This window comes from Gavia stellata, chromosome 3 (genome assembly GCF_030936135.1).
Source record: "Gavia stellata isolate bGavSte3 chromosome 3, bGavSte3.hap2, whole genome shotgun sequence".
Classification (NCBI taxonomy): domain Eukaryota; kingdom Metazoa; phylum Chordata; class Aves; order Gaviiformes; family Gaviidae; genus Gavia; species Gavia stellata.
In genome coordinates, this window is record NC_082596.1 from 24,913,835 (window position 1) to 24,935,329 (window position 21,495).

At 36.3% G+C, this 21,495-nt stretch overlaps 1 protein-coding gene across 2 annotated transcripts in view; it reads left to right on the forward strand.

The window, feature by feature from the left end:
• Positions 1 to 21,495, forward strand: part of STK3 (serine/threonine kinase 3) — a 134,979-nt gene that overhangs the window by 77,443 nt on the left and 36,041 nt on the right. For both annotated transcript variants that reach the window (XM_059835970.1, XM_059835971.1), the window contains 2 exons: positions 533 to 725; positions 10,121 to 10,296. In XM_059835970.1, the coding sequence (XP_059691953.1) occupies positions 533 to 725; positions 10,121 to 10,296 (369 nt within the window). The remainder of the gene's footprint in view (positions 1 to 532; positions 726 to 10,120; positions 10,297 to 21,495) is intronic.

The window sequence follows — 21,495 nt, forward strand, 5'->3', positions numbered from 1 at the left end:
GAATACTTGAAGTAAGCCAAGTTGCTTTTGTTTCTGAGATGGACTTCCAAAACTATTTTGGAGGATTGTTTAATACCGAAATTGAATGGGTGTCTGCCATCTGGGTGTTGTGCATAATGTAAGATGCTGGGCATGACATTTAGTTAAGGGTGATCAGCACAAATCCTTGGTGATTGTCCATTGCAAAACAACGAAATCACTTTCTATAAAATGTGGTACTGATTTTGGAATCCAAGGAGGTATAACGGGTCATGAAAATCACCGAGATACTCAAAACTGGCTGCTGATGCAAAGTGCACCATGTTTCTGGTATATCCATCCCGCTGCACATGTGTGAGAAAGAAGAAAGTTTTTATTCTTCCTTTATATGGAATACTTTTTATTTTGTAATAAAATTTAAAGTTTTAAACCTGGAAGTCTATCAGTACAACTAGGTCATGTGAAGATAGAAAACTAATGAATAAGCATTTAGATGATTCCTTCTTAACTTTTTTTAAATTATCTGCTGCATTTGACAAATGTTTCTTCATAGGATGAAGATGAGCTGGACTCTCACACCATGGTGAAGACGAGTTCAGAGAGCGCTGGTACCATGAGGGCCACAAGCACAATGAGTGAAGGCGCTCAGACAATGATTGAACACAACAGTACTATGTTAGAATCGGACTTGGGGACCATGGTAATAAACAGTGATGATGATGATGAAGAAGATGGGACCATGAAAAGTATGTTGTTAATTTACTTTTCTTTTAATAATGTAATATGTTTTTTCATACTGGATGAGAATGTTGTATCATCAGTGGCTTTTAAGCATCAAGTTCTGTGGTTAAAACAGGAGGAGAGGGGTATTTGTGTCTCTAAGTGCTCTCTATAGTTTGTGGAGAAAAAGGAGACTAGTGGGAGATTCAAAGCAGAAGCCTGGTTTTGGTGCTTTGTTGAGTCTGTCTGGAGGACTCTAAAATTAGCCTTCTGTGAATTCTCCCTTCTACTGGTTGTCTCTTGTTTTTTGCATCCTGTCTCACATACATTTGGACCAGTTCCTTGGAGCTAAACCGAAGCGATGTGATTATGTGAGAAGCTGCTGCTTTAATGTTAGTGGTCCTGGGAATTCATCATGACTCTCCGTGGGTTCAGCAATCAGTACACATCTTGCTGCAGAATTGTTTTGTAACTCATGATCAATTAGCAGATTTTTATTTTATAACTGAGTGTTATTATTTGAATATATGTTGGAATGTAATTCAGTAATGCTTGATTTAAGGCAATGATCGAAAGATTGTTGAAACCTAAGTTAAAAACTCCAAATTGACTTCAGCAGCATGTGAGGGAGTACATAACAACGAGAAAAAAAAATTGCAAATGTTTTGAAGTATAAAATTATAAGTTACACTGAAATATGCATAAATACGTATTTGTTAAATAGTTAACCTATGTACCTACATGTTGATGTGCTCATTATGTGGCTGAAGACTACTGCAGAATGAGGCCGTCTGAATTTAATAGAATTATTTGCTTGAAGGGGCAGCATCAGCAGAAGAATCTGACTCTGATTTCATGAGGCACAATGTAATGTTTAATTCCAGGCAGTTGTTTGGGGCAGGGGGAGGTAGTAAATAAACCTAATGTCTCAAGAGTGGTAATCGGTGCCAAATAATAATTTTGTTAAATGCTTCATAGCAAACAGAAAGTTGCATTTGTGTTTGCACATATACACCTGATGTAATTTGTGCAAGATTAGTTGGAAGTGTAAAGCAGGAATGTTTTCTTTGTGGTTTGAGGTACAGCAAATTGGAAGGATTTTTTGTTGTTGTTGGGGTTTCCTTGTGGTTTGTTTTGTTGGTTTTGGGGTTTTTTTTTCTAGTGTTCTCAGCAATAAGATAGCAAACATACCTGTTGATAGTGATTAGTTTAAGTAGGATGATTCACCTCATGAAAACACTCAGTACATGCTTCAGTTTGTTTTCAAGCTGAAACAGAATATTTGCCTACTAAACTGTGAGGCTAATGTACAAGTGGTCTTAAACTCATCGATTTCAACAAGTTAAGGAAAAGATGAAAAGAGAAAGATATTACAAGCAAATCTGGAGTAAAGGATAATAAGGTAATTCTTAAGGTGGAAGTATTATCAAGTAGGGTTTTGTGTGGCCTTTCAAATCACTTCAGACTTAATAACTATCTATGTAATTTTTATATGTGTGAGAGGAAATACCTGTTAGTATGCCAAACAGATCAGAAAAAGTGTCATTAGGTTTGCATTGCAGTCTCTCATCCGTGTCCTATTTGTCTGCTATGTTGCTGGAGACATTGTTTTTAAAACATACTGTTATTTTCCATTTTTAACTGAGTCCGGTAACAATCTGTAGTTAGAAAGGGAATTACCTTTCTACACCTTGGCATTTAGTCAGTATAATTCTTAAAGCCATTATTCCTTCTTGTCAAACAAGAATGTATAATCTTTGGAACAGCAGGTTTCCTTCTCTCCCCACCATAGGTGACTGTCTTGAGACCTGTAACTACAGCAAAGGAAAGCCAGCAAACTGGAGGTAGTCTGATGGCAAGTGATGATTTCATCATGCAGCTGGCAAGCAACAGGTTTGGTTCCAGCACTTACTTGCTGTGAACTTTCTTGTATTTTGCATTAGACACCCATTGATTAAAAGCTAGAAATAATTCAAGAATGGGACCTCCGCATCTCTCAGCTGAAAATAAATATAAATCATGTCCACTGTAGCTGGTGCTCCTCTGGTTCTGTGACTCATGTGCTATTGGCCGAGACAGGAGCAATAGCAAGTATCCTAAATAAATGTCCCCTCCTGGTGACATAGAAATCCTTGCTCTTCCTGAGAGGCAGACATAGATTTTGTGTTTCTTTGTGCTTGACAAAGACACAAGATTTTGGAGATTGGTTGCTTTTTCCAATGTACCTTTATAGGCAAGGTGGGCACTTTCTAGATGTTTGTATGATTTTATTATAATAAACCAGGACAGGTAGCTTAGAAGTGCTCTTTGATACTTCCTAATAATAGAACATTGCAAGCAAGAAGCTTGGAGAAATACTTAGCTAACTAGGGAAAAGGGATTTCATTTCTTTCCTAGAGACACAAAATATTTATGACAAACTTTTTTTTTTTTAATTGCTCTTGGGTTTAGTTTCACGTTTTGTTTCCTTCTGCCTTTTGTTTCCCTGCTTAAGGACAAAATAAGAAACAATAATAAGTTTTTATTTATAAGTGTCCATGCTTAGAGGTCTCTGGGAGCCATGACAGAAAATAACTAAAACCATATTTTTTTCACAAATAGGGAACTATGCCCAGATAAAATTGGGATTTGGAACAAAGAGGCCTGTCATCCAACCCCAACATACAATATACAGCCTAGCAATAAACAACATTTATGCCTTCTTGTTTAGTATGCCTGTGCATGCTCTGAGCAGAGATATGTGGTATGTACCTAGAAGGAGGGAAGAAGATGCAGAATACGGAGAGGTGGGAGGACAGAGTTTAACTTTAAGAGGTTTAACATGGAGTGGAAGAAATAGTGGGATTGATGGAAGGTCGTACTACTTTTGTTACACTGCTCAGATTGTACTTATTTGCATGTAGAAGCTTTTTCATATCTCAATTCAGAGACCGGTATTCAGACCAGCTTCCCCGCATTCCCTTTGTGGCTTTTTGGCAAGGCTTAGTGTTAGGGCTTTCTGGTTCACCAGGAGTACTTCTGATTTGTTCTCCTTTCTCCTTTTCATTAATTTATATTTGCCATCTGATTTGGGCTAGCAAACAAGTTGCCTCTTCTTCTCATTTGGACATATTCTGGGTTTCTAACTGTTGCTTCAGACTTCAGTGAAGCTTCTAGATAGTTCATGGTTGGTAATGAATATATTCAAAGAAGAGGACAGTGAACTAATGAAGTAGCATTTGACAGATAGAATGTAGAAAAGTGGACAGGTTTTTATTACTTTTTGCTCTATAAGACATGAAATGGTTTAGGTTTAGTGAGTATAATTCTTAAACATTCTTCCTTCTTATCAAACCTAAGATTAAAATCTTTGGGACAGCAGGCTTCCCTCCCCTCCCTCCGCCCCATAGGTGACTGTCTTGAGACCTCTAACATCAGCGAAGGAAAGCCAGCAAACTGGAGGTACCCTGATGGCAAGTGATGATTTCATCATGCAGCTGGCAAGTGGCAGGTTTGGTTCCAGCACTTACTTGCTGAACTTTCTTGTGTTACTGTATTATGGGATCCTTGATTACAGTGGGACATTCACCATGCTGCAGAACCTACATTTTGAAAGGAGAATTCATGAGCTGGTTTTATTTATTTATTATTTTTTAGTGATTTCAGTCCATCCAGTGTAAGAGATTGTGCCCTACTGTAAGTCAGTCTCCTCTGTAAATAGGAGGTGGATGCTTGGGTGTCTCTGGAGTGATGCTTCATAACTCCTAGAAAGGCCTAAGTCCTACAGCTGGCTTTTCAACTGAAAAGCAAAAGCTGTTGATACATGTTTCATAACAACCTATGACCCAGGTCCTATAGGAATTCAGCAGGGAATCTTAATTATGGGCTGGCATCAGTGGTACTGTAACACAGGCATTGATATTTCATGGATGTAGTTTTGTTCAAGCATGTTTACTGTGCCCATGTTAAGACAGTTTGCCTGACGCCATATGCAGTTGTACTATAATTCTGTATATATAGAAAGAGATGATAGGTGTTTCCAAGCCAATTCAGTCCTCGAGCCCTCTCCTGTGGTTGGTAATAAAGTTTTTTATTTTTGCCAGTAGTAGTAGTAGTATCTTTTACAAATGGGATTTTTTTTCGAAGTAAAACATCATGTTGGCAATTCTGCTTCAACAGCTGTTGCAGAATGCTAGCTTAACATGGATTTTCTTTGTTTTGCTGAAACCAGAAATAAAGTATAACTCAGCTGGAATGGGCTAAGGGGTTTATAATCGTAGTGTCATTGAGTATTTTTTCTTCTTCTCCAGAAGGTGCAAAAATAGAACAGAAGTTATTAAACCAGTTTTACAAGTCTCATTCTCAGGAAGCAAAGCAACGTTTTGTATAGGAAACCCTTTTCCCCATTAAAGCTTCTAAACTTGACTTCATAGTCCTTCAAAAAGTCTGTGAAGGCTTCAGCTGTTTGAAAAATATGTGGATCCAGCTGCCCATCCACGTGAGCATGTGCCAATGATACTGCCAGAGGAGACCTCGAGAGTGATCTCAAGAGTAACTCCAGGGTTGTGAGTATGTTCTTGATCATGATGGTGAAAGCAAGGCCTTGGAGGAGTGGATGGATCCTGTGGGTCAACACTTGGTTGGTGCCTCTAGTGTTGTTGACAGAGGTTTGACATTTATGACCATGGGACCTTCTTTGAGGATCAGGGGCTGCTGTGGAGGGATGGGTTCCACCTGACAAAGTAAGGCAAGCGTGTTTTTTGCCAACAAACTGACCCTGAGTTAGCCAGACCACCATGGCATGTATATGTGGCTCAGCACAACATAGAATATAGAAACTTAACGACTAACAACAGAACTTTTTAACAGATTTAAAATTGATTTAATATTAATATAATATTTTTCTGTTGGAAATATATCGCTACAAAAGCATTTTTCTTTATAGATTAGATCAATTGAATTTGATCAAAACATGTATTAGAATGGAATATGAATTCCTTCTTATTTTGAAATACGTGTTTCGAATTGCTTATTTTAGTTATGGTATGTTTTTGAAACAGTGTAGTAGAGTTGGTGTTGTGTTATGTCGTTGCCTCATTCTTTTTATCCAGCATAATTTTTGGAAGAAATTCTCTTACGTAACTATTTGGGGACATCCTCATTGACTGTATTCCTGTCAGGGGTATTGCTGAGATAGAACGTATGTTTTCAGTGTCCGTGGTGGTCTCTGCATTACGTGGCTTGCCAGCAATTTCTCAGACTACTGCTTTTATTATATATTCTCAAAGCTGCGTTGAAGTCCTGGAGTGGGCAAGTATAGCGATGATTAAAGAGACTAATATTCTTAAATGTTGAAACTGTGGCAAACATTTTTAAACATGATCATCTCTTGTTGAAGAGCAAAGAAAAGTGAGAAGAACTGGAAAACCCAAATCTTCCTGGAATGGAACAGCCTATTGCACTGTGTTTCAGTGCAAGTGTGGAGTGATCGGGACAGGCTGGATCAATGGGCTGAGGCCAATGGTATGTGGTTCAACAAGGCCAAGTGCCGGGTCCTGCACTTGGGTCACAACAACCCCATGCAACGCTACAGGCTTGGGGACAAGTACCTGGAAAGCTGCCCCACAGAAAAGGACCTGGGGGTGTTGATTGACAGCTGGCTGAATATGAGCCAGCAGTGTGCCCATGTGGCCAAGAAGGCCAACGGCATCCTGGCCTGTATCAGAAATAGTGTGGCCAGCAGGAGCAGGGAGGTGATCGTGCCCCTGTACTCGGCGCTGGTGAGGCCGCACCTCAAATACTGTGTTCAGTTTTGGGCCCCTCACTACAAGAAGGACATTGAGGTGCTGGAGCGTGTCCAGAGAAGGGCGACGAAGCTGGTGAGGGGTCTGGATCACAAGTCTTATGAGGAGCGGCTGAGGGAGCTGGGGTTGTTCAGCCTGGAGAAGAGGAGGCTGAGGGGAGACCTTACCGCTCTCTACAACTGCCTGAAAGGGGGTTGCAGAGAGGTGGGTGTTGGTCTCTTCTCCCAAGTGACGAGTGACAGGACAAGAGGAAATGGCCTCAGGTTGTGCCAGGGGAGGTTCAGGCTGGATATTAGGAAAAATTTCTTTACTGAAAGGGTGGTCAGATACTGTAATGGGCTGCCCAGGGAAGTGGTGGAGTCGCCCTCACTGGAGGTGTTCAAGGAACGTGTGGACGAGGCATTTTGGGACATGGTTTAATGGGCATGGTGGTGTTGTTTGATGGTTGGACTTGATGATCTTACAGGTCTTTTCCAACCTTAGTGATTCTGTGGTACTGATTGTACTGCAGTTTTTTTGTGGCAAATATAGCTTGTGTAAAAAGTAGATTACTGGATAGTTGAGTGAACTAATTGTCCTTAAAGGAATCTTTATGTATTGTACTTTTAAATTTCTTGGTTCTTGACAGATAGTTGACAAGATACCGTTACTCTGTTGTTCATGAAAGTTAGAAAAAGTGCTTTCAGACCAAAATGATCTTCTAATAACGTTACATTTTGCAAAAAAAAAAAAAAAAAAAGCAACCTACATCAATTTACTCTGGCACGAAGAGCCTGAGTGTTTTGTAAGTCAATACAAAAGAGGTAGGAGCCTTCGCAGGGCCTTTAAACTAGTAGGTGTCAACCTATCCCATTTTCCATGAAATATTAACTAAATTTGTTTGTGTTAAGTTAGCTAGAGATCTAAAAAAGAGTCTCTCTTTTCATGTAATTACTTGTAAAAATAAAATAAAACCTTAAAAATAAATCTTTAAATAAAACCTTCATTTTCTTTACATTGGGGGAAAAAACAGACCTTGAAACACCTCTGGTCCTATTGTTTTGCAGGCATAATATTTCTGGTTTTGTGTGTGAGGTTTTTATATTTGCAGTGAAGGAAAGCAGGTCTTGTTCTTTTAAATGGGTTAACTAACTGTATACTAAATTGGAATCAGAAGTGAGTTCTAAATTCTTATCGAAACAAATAGAGCAAGTCCTCAAAGTGCAAAATAAATGTGCTTTGCTGATTTCGGAGTAATTTCAGTCCTGTTGACCCACTTTCCTTAATATGCATTTGATAACAAGGAATTTGGAAGGGTTGGTTTGTTTTATGTATATAGGCAGTCTTCTATTACATATATAAGGAAGATATTTATAAATAGCTCTAAAACTTAAGAGCAGCGCTTGGAAAATCTTCAGTATTTTCTGTTACATGAGGGGAGGGAGACTGTCTTACCTGTAATGGGCCAACATTTTGGTACTTTAGAGTTTCTAACAGAGACACTGTTAATCTTCTTGTTTATAAGTATGTCTCAAGGATGAAACATAAGTACAACCATCTCAGCAGAAGAGAAATATTGGTTGTGAGAGGCCAGCAGTGTGGTGTCCTATCTTTTTGGTACAAATAGTTTCAGGGTTTTTGGGCAGCGATCAGCAAGTAGTAAAAAGTTTGTATTAAGAAAATATATTGTATTTCTGTTTTTAATTCCACTCCCTTCATACTACTACCTTCACTTGGATCTGTTTTCTAAATTTATGCTTTGCTAAAGCTTAGATTTTTCAATTTTTGCCTTTTAGTGATTATTTCTGTAGTTATTTGGCATCCCTGCTGTTTACTTCCCATCCCTTTCTCAGTCCCAGTCTCAAGAGATCCAGAAACCTCATTGAAGTGATCTTGAGTTCAGTGGGGGCAAACTTTAGAGATACATCTTCTCCAGAATCTCCCAAGTGGTCTTTTAAATTCAACCTGGAGTTTAATTCACTGAATGTTTTTGTGTGGTTATAGTTATCATTAATTAAAAGGTGGTGAGTAGAGATAACTATGATCTGCGATTAGAAAAGAATATGGCAACAACTGAGAGAAAAACAGGCTTAAAAAACATGGGGAGGAGAAGGTGTGTATGGAAACATGGCAGACTGAATGGAGGAATCATCATGGAGCTGAAGAAAAGAAATTGGAGTCAAGTGCAGTAAAGCCTAGAGCATAGGCAAGACAGTAGAATACCACATTCAAAAAGCCAGAAGAAATCTTACTAGAACAGAATGATGTAGAAAAAGCAGAAAGAAAAGAACAAGTCAGTATACTGTAAGTGATGGTAGTACAAAAATAAGCATTAATGAAGAAAATAGGCTGCTATTAACCCTGCAGCAAAATTAGAATGAATTAAAAAAATCTTGAGACAGAGGGAGTGGGTTACCACAGGAAGACATGATGAAATAAGAGGTGAAAGAGAAGGTGAACAAAAAAACACTCAGTGAATTAATAAAAACAAATGTAAAACCAGATATGAAGATCAGCAAGTCCTAGTGATCATGTTAAACACAAGCTCCAAAGATATTTCCAGTAGTTTTCCTTTTCACTTGTTAAAACAAGTAGTTAAAATAAAAATTGCTAATTATTTTATTATGTTTACAATTAAAAAGTATAGTCCTACCTGTGGGTTGTGGGGGTTTTTTGGTTGGTTGGTTTGTTTGTGTTTTAGCTTGGTTATTTATATTTCTCATCCTGTTTCATATTTTACCTGTGGAAACGTATTTCATATTTCTCTATGTAAAATATGTTACACTGCAAGCAAGTACACATTTCATGAGTCAATGCTATGCAGAATGTAGTCTCTGAGGTGACAGTTATGTAGAACTAGTAAAACATTTGTTATGTTTTATTTATTTTTCTATTTAGTTAGTAATGAACTTGGCTTTGAAATCCCACAAATGAAAACAAATTTCAGTCACTTAAGGTTGTAGATAATTTTTTTTACATTTAGTTTCATAAAAAAGATAATAGAACAGGAGTTCATGCTGATCTTCATCTGTTTCATAAAGCTTTTACAGCTGTGTAGATGATGATAAAAAAAGACCAGGGTTTCCACACCATGGAGATAGGGTGCTTTGCAGCCATTTGTAGAGTGTGATACTGTAATTTGCTGAGAATCCTCATTGGCAGTGAATTTAATTAAGCAGTGTCTAGACACAGTTTGTGCAGTTGTTTTTGCAATTTCTTTTTCTAAATAATTTTTAAATCATATCTTTGGTGAAACTAATGGAACTCTGTTGCTTTCCTACAAATGTCTGTGGATCAGGCCTTGAAGTTAGAGGCATTCAGCACTCAAAGGGATGCTTAGCACCTTGTGTTATTCAGTCTCTATAACAACGAATAGATATCGCATGAAGTAACTTCTAATACTATTTGTGTGTGCAACTCTGAAATGTCTTGAACATTTCTCCACATTGTATCTTGCTACAAAAAATATCATTCTTCGGCTATGAGCTTTTATGCCAAAGATCCTCAGGGGATGAATGGAGGCTTGCACCAGATTCAGACGACTGTTATTAGTTTCTATAAAATCCAAGAAAATTAATAAATGGAGTTTATTTTATAGTGCAGTAAATCTTTAATTTTGAAATCGTTTTAACTTTTTTTTCTTTTTTATTTCAACTAAGGAAATGCTACTTCACCGCAAGTTCAAAGACCTTCTTTCATGGACTACTTTGATAAACAAGATTCCAAGAATAAAAGCCCTGAAAACTGTAATCAGAACATGCATGAACCTTACCACATATCCAAAAACGTTTTCCCTGATAACTGGAAAGTCCCTCAAGATGGAGACTTTGATTTCGTAAGTACATTTTTATTGTTTACTTTCTTGCATGCTGTTTATTTTATATGTGCCAAAAATAGTTAATACTATACTATAACTATGTTAATACAAGTAAAATGAGTAAACTTTCAAGAATACCATCCAATTATCTAGTCTTAATGCCTCATCCTCATTGTTGAAATAAGTACATTTGCTTAACGCAGAACCTTTTCAATGAGGAATGATATGAATATACTTCTTTATAACTACTTTTAAAAAAAAAATGGTTTTGCTTGTTTATAATTTGTGTGTTACAACAACTTTAAAATTTGACCCAGTTCTATTTAAAAAAAAAAAAAAAAATTGCTACAGGCATGGAATATTGTCATGCTTGCTGAGTATCTCAGTAAAATGATAAGCATTTTAAGCTGGATTGGAGCCATTTAATCAATCTCCTTGGAGATGGTTAAGATCACTTACTGTTTTGCACAAGCCAGCTTGTTGGTACTATTCCAATAGAGCACATCTCTCTACATAGAATTATTCTATCTAACTCTAGTCTGTCTATTTTAGGGTGGGGTTTTCCCCTGTCCATAATACCTGTAGTTTGTTTATTTTTGCCTATGTTGCAAATTATAACAGGGGCAAAAAGAAAATACTCCTAAGCTATAGGTTGCTCTTGAAGTGAAATAAATAATTACTGTTTAGAGACTTGTAGAAAATTATACCTAGTTTTCACCTTTGTTAATTTTTTTAACACATTTGAATGAAAGAATTTATTTTATCTGTTGGTAGATTATATATGTTCTTAACTGTACTTCAGTAGCTAAATATGATCACGTTGCACCTTTTTGAAAGTACACTTGGGATTTAGAGAAAAATGTTGTGTTTAATTTTAGGTGACAGCTGTAGGTGTGGGATTTTTTTTCCCAGTTTTTACTTCCTGCATTTCTACATAAAGCTGACTCTTAAATTTAAGCTACTGGAGTAAAGCCAGTTAAATAGCACAGTACAAGCTGTTGCTGCTGGAGAGTTTTGATTAAATTGGATTTTGGTTTGGGTGGGGTTTTTCTAGGCTTTTTTTTTTCTTTTTGACAATTAAATGCAGCAGTCGTCATCCTGATAATTGACTAACAAAATAATTATTTGCACTGTTCATTGGAAAATAACTGGCTATTATTTAAGTGGGGTTATTATAACGGCAAAAAAATTGCCCTTAGGACAATTTAAAATTCATCCTATCCTTTCCATTACTTGTTAAGAAATGCAAGCAGAAACGATTCTTCTTGTAAATGCTAAGATCCTGATTCTCTAAGTGCTTATTCATGAATAATTCACACATGGATAATCCTCTGGAACTTGTTGACGTTGCTTGTACATAGGAAGTTGCCTTCTTGAAATAGGGATTTGTTTTAGAAGCAAACCTGAAGAGGTCTCATCTTCAGAAACTAACTGCTCTCTGTGTTGTAGGCAAACCTTGCTAGTGGTCTTAGACTGGCAAGTCAAAGACTTCAGAGTAATTCTATGAATCATAGAATGGTTTGGGTTGGAAGGGACCTTTAAAGGTCATCTAGTCCAACCCCCTTACTATGGGCAGGGACATCTTTTGCTAGTTGCTCAAAGCCCCATCCAGCCTGACCTTGAACACTTCCAATGATGGGGCATCCACAACTTGTCTAGGCAACCTGTTCCAGTGTCTTGTGGAAGTTACGTGATGTGCAGTTTGTCCTTGACTTCCTAAAAAGGCAGTGTTGTAAGGCTTCTTGCTACAAAATGATTCTGGTTGAAGACCAAATAGGACTTTAAAAAAACTGAATAGTTATTTGCGTGGGCAATGTATGTAGTTAGTTGCTGGGGGGAGGGTGGGAGATGGAATTTTGTTTTAAGCATGACAAAAGCCAAATACAAAATCAGCCAGCCTAAGAAAGAGTTTTAGGAAGACTCTTCAATAATGGATGTACTGCCTCAGAGTAGTCCACTCAAGAATACGTTTCTCTGAAGCATCTGATACCAACTGATGTCACACAGGATTGGTTTTAACAGCCTGCTGATTTCAACCATAGGCAATTATTATTTATTTATATACTCTAGAAGCACTTCTATTTATATTTTACACAGCAAGTGGCAGTATTGGTAAGTGGCCTGCAAGAGACTTCGTGAAAGAATAAATCAGTGGCCAGCATGCATAATGTTTTGCCTATTCTTTGTGAGATCAACATGAATGTTTTCAGTTGCTGTCATGAAGTCTTTAAATGATTCATGAAAGGGATAAATAATGGAAACTTTTTGTACTACATAATTCCATTCTATTTTGTTTGGAATTAGTCTTAATGGGACCTAGAAAGGGATCCTAACAGTAAATGCTGACAGTCATAATTTTATTTAAAGAAGGGATTGATACACTAGAACTAAAATATAAATGATCAAAATCTAACTTAATGCTAGTATACTCTAATAGTACTCCAACTTTCTTTGTCGAAGAGGAGGGATGCTCTGTAAGTTGGAGGTCACCAAACTCATTTGCTAAATGATACCATTAGTCTTACTTACCCATATACCCTTGTAAACCGTACATAGCTTGCCAGTGCTGGCAGCCAACAAGCGCTTTACTTGTGAGCCAGGGCCAAATGACAGTGCCGTGCTAAGAAGAGGTATTTGAATGTATCGAATGGAAAGACTTAGGAGTTTATTAGTGTATGTGTCTGTTACAGCATAAACTAGAGAAGCAGAAATGCCATTGAGGTGGTAGGGTGAAGGAAAAAGGAAGGAAGAAAAATCCTTATAAATCCCTGCAACTAATCAGTTCGCTTATTTCTATGTATAAGGTGAGACCTGCAGAATTGGGAGCTAATTCTTGTGGCCAAATGGTACATTTGCTTTAGGTCACAATGATATTTTATCCTATTCCTAGTATATTTTACTGTTTGATAAAACAATACATAGTTATTTTATTTAAATGTACAAGTACATGTAATGCAGATATAGCAGTTAGTCTTACACGCTGATGTTTTTAGATAACGTAAATAAATGATATAAGAAACTTTCCTCATAAGGTGGATAAATGGATGTATAAAATAATGCAAAATGAATTTAGCATTAGGTCTGGTTTGAAAATTTTTGTGTGGGCATAGTTTTCTGCCCTGACGTAAATGTTTTGAAAACTCCTTGCCAATGAAAATAGAAGACTTTTCCAAGAAAATAAGATGCTTTGGTCGTCAATCTGAGCTTTAAAAAAAGTAATTTTAGCAGCATTTTTTCTTCCCTAAGTACGTATTTATGCTTTGTTTTTCACTGTTGAAGTACATCGCTTTTGAAATTCAAAAGCTGATCTTACTTCTCTCTCACTAATGCCATACGGGAATTTGAGATCCATCTCTGACTGTTGGTCCTGCAGGCCTTCAGCTCTGTGATCAGCCTGTGCTGGTTATTCTTGTAATGTTCCATAAATTGATGAGAAAATTTGCCTCTGCAGACCTTCAAGTTTTACATTGTATTGAATCAGGTATATTGCAAATAACTTTTAACTAGACTTAATTCTGGTACTGTATAGTCACCCTGAATATTACATTATTCCAAATTTACCCTGTTATATATGCTTCAGGACTAAGGTGCTGCTTTTCATGCATAAGAGGTGTTTGGGGGTTTTACACTACATTTCTTCTTGCTTTTTAAAAAAAACCCCAAACAAACCCAAACATTTTTGAATGTTGTCTTTTCTGTGACTAGGAATTTGTATAGGGTTGCTTTTTTTGATCTTTGTTTTCAGTTATTTTGGTTTTTTTTTTGTTGTCTCGTGATAAAATCTCGTGATTCTGTTTCTGAAAACCAAAAGTATGGGTCTTTTATTATCAGTGAATCTTAGGGAAATGTATTTCTGGGGAAGTACTTGTAAATGGTTTGGTTTGGTTTGGTTTTTTCCCCTTCAGCCTTTGAAATGGAAGTGTTGAAGCTGTGATTGGATATAAATCTTACAAAAAACAAACTAGTGTTTATTCAAACTTCAGCTTTTATATTAAACTTTTAATGTATTTTTCACACTCAAGGATCATTGTGGATTTTGTTTTTCAATGAATACTACCAGGCTATAGGCAATTCTTTTACACATTTTCATTATTTTTAAGGGGTGTGCAGCAGATGGCAAAATTAAAGCAATATTTTTAACCCTAATTCTGTCAGTTTTACTTGGGGTTAAGTGATGTTTTATTCACAGCAACCTTGATGTCAGTAAGTCTAATCAACAGGATACTACTCATTGTGAGGAAAAGCAGCATAATGTCTTTGAATAAGTAAAGATGCAGTAAAGCTATATAGTGTATGGGTATGATATTCATAGAAATGTTAATGATGCATGATATAAGCATCTTTTCGTAATGAGGCTTAACTGTTTAATGGGCCAACTTTTAGTCTTAGCTCACAAGTCAGCAGTTTGGATCAGAGTGCTGAATTAGAGCAAATGATGTGTCTGTTTCAACTATCTAAGTGACCAGTGCTTTTTTGTTTTTTATAAATATTATGTATTCATATGACCATGTTGCTGTTATGATAGCTTTGTTATTTCCATGGGGTATGTTTTCCATGAGATATGTATATGCTGGAGAGAGCTGTGTATTAAATGAACTTGCTCAAGTTTCTTTTTTTCTTTGATAGTTGAAGATTTTGTGATATTTTGTGTAGCATTTATCACATTTTTATGGGCATTATAGAAGATAGTTTTCACCAAAAAAGGTAAACTTTTAATAAGTAAGAAGTGCTCAAAATTTTTATCATGTGGAGAAAAACAGGTAAATCTTAGCTTGCTAGATCAATGTGCGATGTGTACGTGTTGTTACATAACCTGCTGCTTACATTTTTACTGTATCATGACATTTTACATCTCATTAAGATACAAAATCGCTCTGTAAATCCTTCTACCCCTTAGTAATGTGTGTTAGTGTGGGACACGATGTTAACAAAGGATTTATATGAACTACAGTGCAGTGATATCTAGTTGATGATAACCTGTGAATTAACATTACTCAGAATGAGTTGCTAAACTTCATTTACACTGATTGAATATATTATTTCATTTTAAATGAGTCATTTATTTTTTGTTATGAGATGGTAAAATGTAAAAAGGCAAATCCATTTATTATAGCAATGCTAGGGTAATGATTTCTGTCTTTAGTAGAATTATTTCCAAACAGGAATGGTATCCAGATTGTTAAATATTAAACAGTGAACATGTAGATCATGTTTTGCGGTAACTGCAGCATCATGTTTAAGTAGATGCATTTTTAGGTGACTTAAAGATTCTGGAATAGCAACAAAAATATAAAAAACCATCTGTTACTCTAGGCAGAATATTTCCCTGGGTTTCAACCAGAACAAATACATTAGAATATAATAATTGTGAAATAATGGTATTGCAGATACTGAGGACTTTAGTTGACATTTATGAATGTGTAATGTCACAATTGATTCGGTAAAAAAGTAAATACCATAAAATGACTGAAGACCATATAGAATTTAATTAAAACTTCAGTAATAAAGCTAGGCTGAGTTAGTTTCACTGGAAATACTACTTTGTCCAAAACCTTGGCTGGGTTTACTCTGATTTTATTTAAGCAGCAGATGAGTTCTTTGGTACAGTCTTCTTTCTAATTAATAGGAATGAATGTATTTCATCTATTTTCAACCATTTCAGATTCTCCTCTGTCATTTGAAAATTTTAAATGAAGTATTAACATCTATTCATTTTGCTTCATTTTTAATTAGTTGCTTGATGCTGTTTCCAGATGCTGACAGGAAGAATGTTTTCTTAACTAAGCAAATATGAAACTTAGGTTTCTGGGTTTGCATGGGCCATATGCATATGAGAGCAACAGAAGTATTACTGGTGTTGATAGTCTGCATGCAGAAGTTAATTCATTTCAGTTCAGACATGGCTAACACAGAAGAGAGACTGTAAAATGAACATAATTTAATATAATATGCTTTATCTAGCTCATTTTGTGAGGACAGTGTGAACCTTAGCAGTTGAGGTTTTCTGTACCTCTTATAATAGGTGGCTGGTACAGAAGCTTCTTGTGTGTTGAGTGGTTATTTAAAAAAATGAAAGGTGTGGGGGTAATTCAGTGGGAGAGATACTTGTATTAGGAGTCCACTGTGGATGGTTTGCAGGTCATGGTTGTGGTTTGTTAGGCTTATCATGCAGCTGTTCAGGCAGGCAGTAGGGGAGGTTGTGCCAGCCTAACATGTAAACTAAAAATGTACTATTATTTGGGTTTTTTTTCCATTAGGCAAAGAGAACTGACCAATCTATTACACTTTTTTTTTTTAAACTCTGCAAGTCAAATACTGACTGATTTAACTAAATCCTGTTTGTATATTCTGACCACAAGAGGAGAATTATTTTTCTTGCAGAGAGTGGGGAATACACTACCTGAGCAGAGTTTCTCCAACTGGTATTGAATATACGATCCTTCTTTTTCAATATGTCCCTTCCCCTATTAGTATAGAAGTAAATAATTGAAAATCAAACCTCGTAATTTGGACTTATGGGTAACTAAATTGTTTAGGCTGTAAACAGAATCAGTCCTTTCTGTTTATCTTAAATTGTAGAATTGTTTTAAAGCTGTTACTCTGATCATTGAGTCATTCATGCCAAAGTGCCAGTGCTGTACTTCTGCAGTTTTGGAAGGTGAATTGTGCTGTCTGACAAAGATTATATGAATTTTGTACCCTAAAAGAGCACAGAAAACACCCTTCTAGTCCAAAAAGTTTTTTGCGTTCTTACATGTGAAAAACAGACTTAAAGATTTTTACTCATCATTGTAACGTCCTCTGAAGATAAGCCAAGAACTCAGGCTTGAATTGCAGCAATTTATTTGAAGTTAGCTAGTAGGAAGAATGTCTAATAGGATAACAGTGTAAGACAGCAGACTGTCTCAGAGGGTTGCAGAAGTTGCCATTATAGTGAGTGTTGAAGACCTGGTTAGATAAACACGGCAGGAGCAATTTTGATGGAGTTGATCCCGCTTGGAGCAGAGGATTGTTGTAGGTGACCTCCTCCTGTAAATGTTTCCAATGGCCTTATTTCCCATGGCTTCTTAAGCTACTGCTGATGGCTGATGTTTGTAATCATAAAAGATGTTGAGAACACATAGGTCTTCCAAGCTCAAGCTCTCAAAAATAGTGACATACTTAATTTGTTTATTAGGAGCATCAGTATTTTGGAGGAGCTAGACCTTGGGTAACCTTGACAATTTTCGCAATTAGCAGTCAACTGTTATTTCCAAACATGAGTCTGCCTCTGGAAAATTTAATCCAAGATTCGGTCAGTAAAACTTAACCATGCTTTCTCTCCCGAAAGTTTAAAGCATCCCTGCCATCTTATTGTATTGTGCCAAATAGTTTCAATGTGCAATGTTTTTTTTTTTAATTGCAAAATAGTTTTTGGTGAGAAAACACTTTAAAACTTATTTTTCAATGAACTTTCAAATTCTCAGTATAGTGTTAAGCATGAAACTACTTCACTCCAAAGAGTTTAAATGCTTGCATCATCTAACCCCCTCCCCCCCTTTTTTTTTTCCCTCTCAGTAGCTCAAATGGGGAGACTGAAGTGTAGCTCTAGTGTATCTATTCAGTTATACAGCAGGTCTGTAATTTGTACGTAGTTTAAAGAAAACAAAGGAAAGAAGTGAGTGAAGCTGATGAACTGGGGTAGTGCTGCTGGTTTAAAGTAACATATTGTTACCTTAATAACCAGTTGTCTGTACTAATATACCTCTTTGAGATCATTGTCTAATAGCTAAGTAATGCGTATAACCTAGAAAGAGCTTTGAAATACTTGGAAAAAACAGTTTTGACTGGCCAAGTTTTAGACGAACCGTTTTTGTCCATCAAACCAGTTCAGTTTCAGGTCTCTCTATTCTGTTTTCTCTTACAAAAAGAGGGGGCAGGGGAAAAGATATTTAATCCAAATGGTTTCCATGTTGCATGGAATCACTGTTAACGTCAAGACAGTGTACCACACCTTTGTGTGTAATGTCTGGTCCCCAAACTGAGTGCTGACACCAAGAGGTACGCATTCTACTTCAGGGTTTCAGCAGAATTCTTTGAAATCATTTCTATGACAGTATCATGCAAATTTACCACCAAGAAACAAAATCTGTTCTCCTACTCTTTGCTATGATGATTAATGATAGTGAAAAGAAGTAAAAATAAAACTTGCCTCAGTAGAGTGGGCGACTGGAATTTTGCAAGACTGTTTTAAGTTAATTTTTGTAACTCCTTAGTTTTGAAAAGGATTTCCTCATTATATGGTTTGATAAAGAACATGGAGTGTTTTTTTTTTTTCAGTTTAGCTTTTTTTACCTTTTTTTTTTTAATTTTTACTGGACTCAAATAGGAGGATGAGAACTTGTCACATAGGATTCTAGCAATATAACAGAAAAAATATTTTGGATTAGTTCAGTGTCCGTGTGGCTAACTCCCAGTAATCAAAAAGCTTGTATTAGATTTCTGTGCCTCGTTTTGATCGGCAGCCAATAAGTACCATGTGTAGACTATATATTAAGCATAGATGTTAACAATATTTCACAAACAAAATACTAGAAATTAAATGGTTGACATTTAATACTATTGAGCTTTATAAGGAATGGAAAAAATTCTGTGCGGTTTTTGTTTGCAAATAAGTTGTAGAATTTGAAGAAAGAGACTTCTGCATTAAGGCATTGACTTCAAACAGAGGGCTTATAATGCTTGGAGTTCTTTGTTCTTTGGAATTAATATCTTCAGATATCTGATCAGATTGGACTTAGTAAACATTTACAAAAACCAGGGATTGACCAGAATATTTTGGTTTATATGTAAATTTTATTTCCTTTTCTTATAACTTGTATGACTCAGAGATAAAAGGGAACTCCTATGAAACTTGAAAGCAAAATCTGTATTTCTATAAGAATACACTTAGTCTCATTTACTTGTATTTTAGTAATGTGTGAAATGTATACTTTAAAATTATCTAGATGTCATTCTTTTACATTAGATCTCTGCCTATAGATGCCTTATAGCCCACATGTGCTTTTGTTTATTGGGAGTTGTAGCATTGCTATGCACTAGTCATTTTACTTGTGAAAAAGGGGAGGCTTTTTATAGATATATGTGCTATGTAAAACCGTAAGCTAACTGTTCGGAGACTTGATTTTTTTTTTTTTGTTCATTGCTGTTGTTATTTGTGTCTGGATAAAAGTGTGCCTCATGAGCAGCACCAGTACCTAAAAAGGTAAAAAATACCTGTGTAAAATCACCCGGGGGTGGCGGGGCTCGGGAGAGGGCAGGGAACCCAACAAATCTGCAAAATTAATTTGGCAAGGTTTTATACCTATTTTATAGTGTTATATGAGTAACAATTTAAAAATAAAGCTATGTAAGCCCAATATGCAGCTATTGACAAACTTTCTATAGAAGGGTTAGTCTCATACTTGCTAAGGTCAGTGACAAAGCTCCTACTGACAGCAATGTTTTTAGCTGCTCAGATTATTAAAGAAACCACTTTCATTTGTGTGTCTAAATGTGAAACTGCATTTAGGTTTAGGGTTAGAAATTTCATCATTTAGACTGTTTCTCTAAGGGTAAGTATACCTACTTCCTAGGAAAGAAATAACTGAAGAATTGATGCTTGTTTAGCATCTACTTGAAGATCTTGATATTGCTTACACTTATATTTCTGTTGATAGTAGGAGTTGTACAGATGTAAGAATACTAGCAAGAAAATTTAGTTTTGTAACCTAGATAAGATGTACCAGGACAAAATTGCTCTATAGGAAGGTTCTAAAGGTACAGCTGTTTCAAAAAACTGCTTGATCCTCAGCTGAGAACCCTGACTGTATTTCCCTGGCAATTTTTAGTGTGCCATAGTGAGAACTAAAACAAGTTAGCTTAAACTGTTTTGAAGAATTTAACTTATTTTACTTTGCACTGCAGCAGACTAGGGTCATGGACAAGGTTAGGTCTTGAGCTGAGAAGCAGGAACTTTGCAGACTGTGCAGCCTTGACTGCATGATACTGTATGAGCATGCTGTAGTGCTTATAGATGTGGTTTAGGTGGAACTTGCTAAAAACATGTTTGAATTTTTTTTCCCTCATGGTGTCACTACAGCCCAATATATTTAGTTGTTTTTTATATTTGAATAGTCTTCTTTCAAGTAAGAATGGAGGAAAAAATGTTCTTTGAAGACACAGATCAGACTTCATCATGACCCCAAAAAGTTCTCTAGGTCCAAAAAGTTCTCTTAGTAAAAATGAACTGTCCCAAAATTACTGTCTCTTTTATTTTGTTGTGTCCTCTTTGAATATTGATTTTTTTGGCATAGGGAATTACTTTCAGAAATGTGTGAATGGAAGAGGAGGCTTTCTTACTGGGAGCTGCTTGGGTATTGGTCCCACTGGAATCTGGAGGAGGTGCTTATATTTTCTGAAGGTAGCTCTTCATGTGCTTCTAGTGCAAACGTTTGTTCAGGTTTTTTTCTGCAGTGTCAGTTGAATTATCGCTTTCACAGAATAATAATGTATTTTTCATTGAAATTAATCATTACTTTAAGATTGCCATTAATTATAGTTACATGTTCTAAATGCCATCCATACACAAGTAGAATGTGCACTCAACAGAGAGGGATAATCATCTCAAGATGAGAACTATTATCCTGATAATGTTCATAGAGATAGAAATGTGGTATTGCCATGGTGCTTGTGATGTGTGTGTATAGGGTGGAATGGGGTTTTTATTTTGCTTTTGCAAAGTTAGAAATTTCATTGCTATTTTTGTCTTTCTAATGAGTTTCTATTAACTAACAGAATACCACTGTGAATCAAGGTAGAGACCGATGCAAGAAAGTCTACATTCAGACAGATTCAATTAAAGTAAAGAAGACATTAAATTAGAAAATGAAACTGACACTTGTCCTTTGGGATTTTGTTTGTGACTGAGATGTGAGCACTGAGATGTGATTCACTGAGATGTGAGCACCTGTGTGCAGCCCACCATCAGTGCTACTTCTGAGAAACAGAGGAAGAATAGGTAGGAGTGTGTTGATCGTAGTGCAACTTAGTGTGTACATGCTCAGCTGTTTCATTTGTTGTCTCTTGAGCTGGTAACTTCCTTGTCACGGGTTTCAAAAAGACCTGGTTTACAGGGGTTGTTTTTCCCTACCTCAAGTTCTCCGACAACTGCTAGCATGTTTTGAATCACAGAATCAC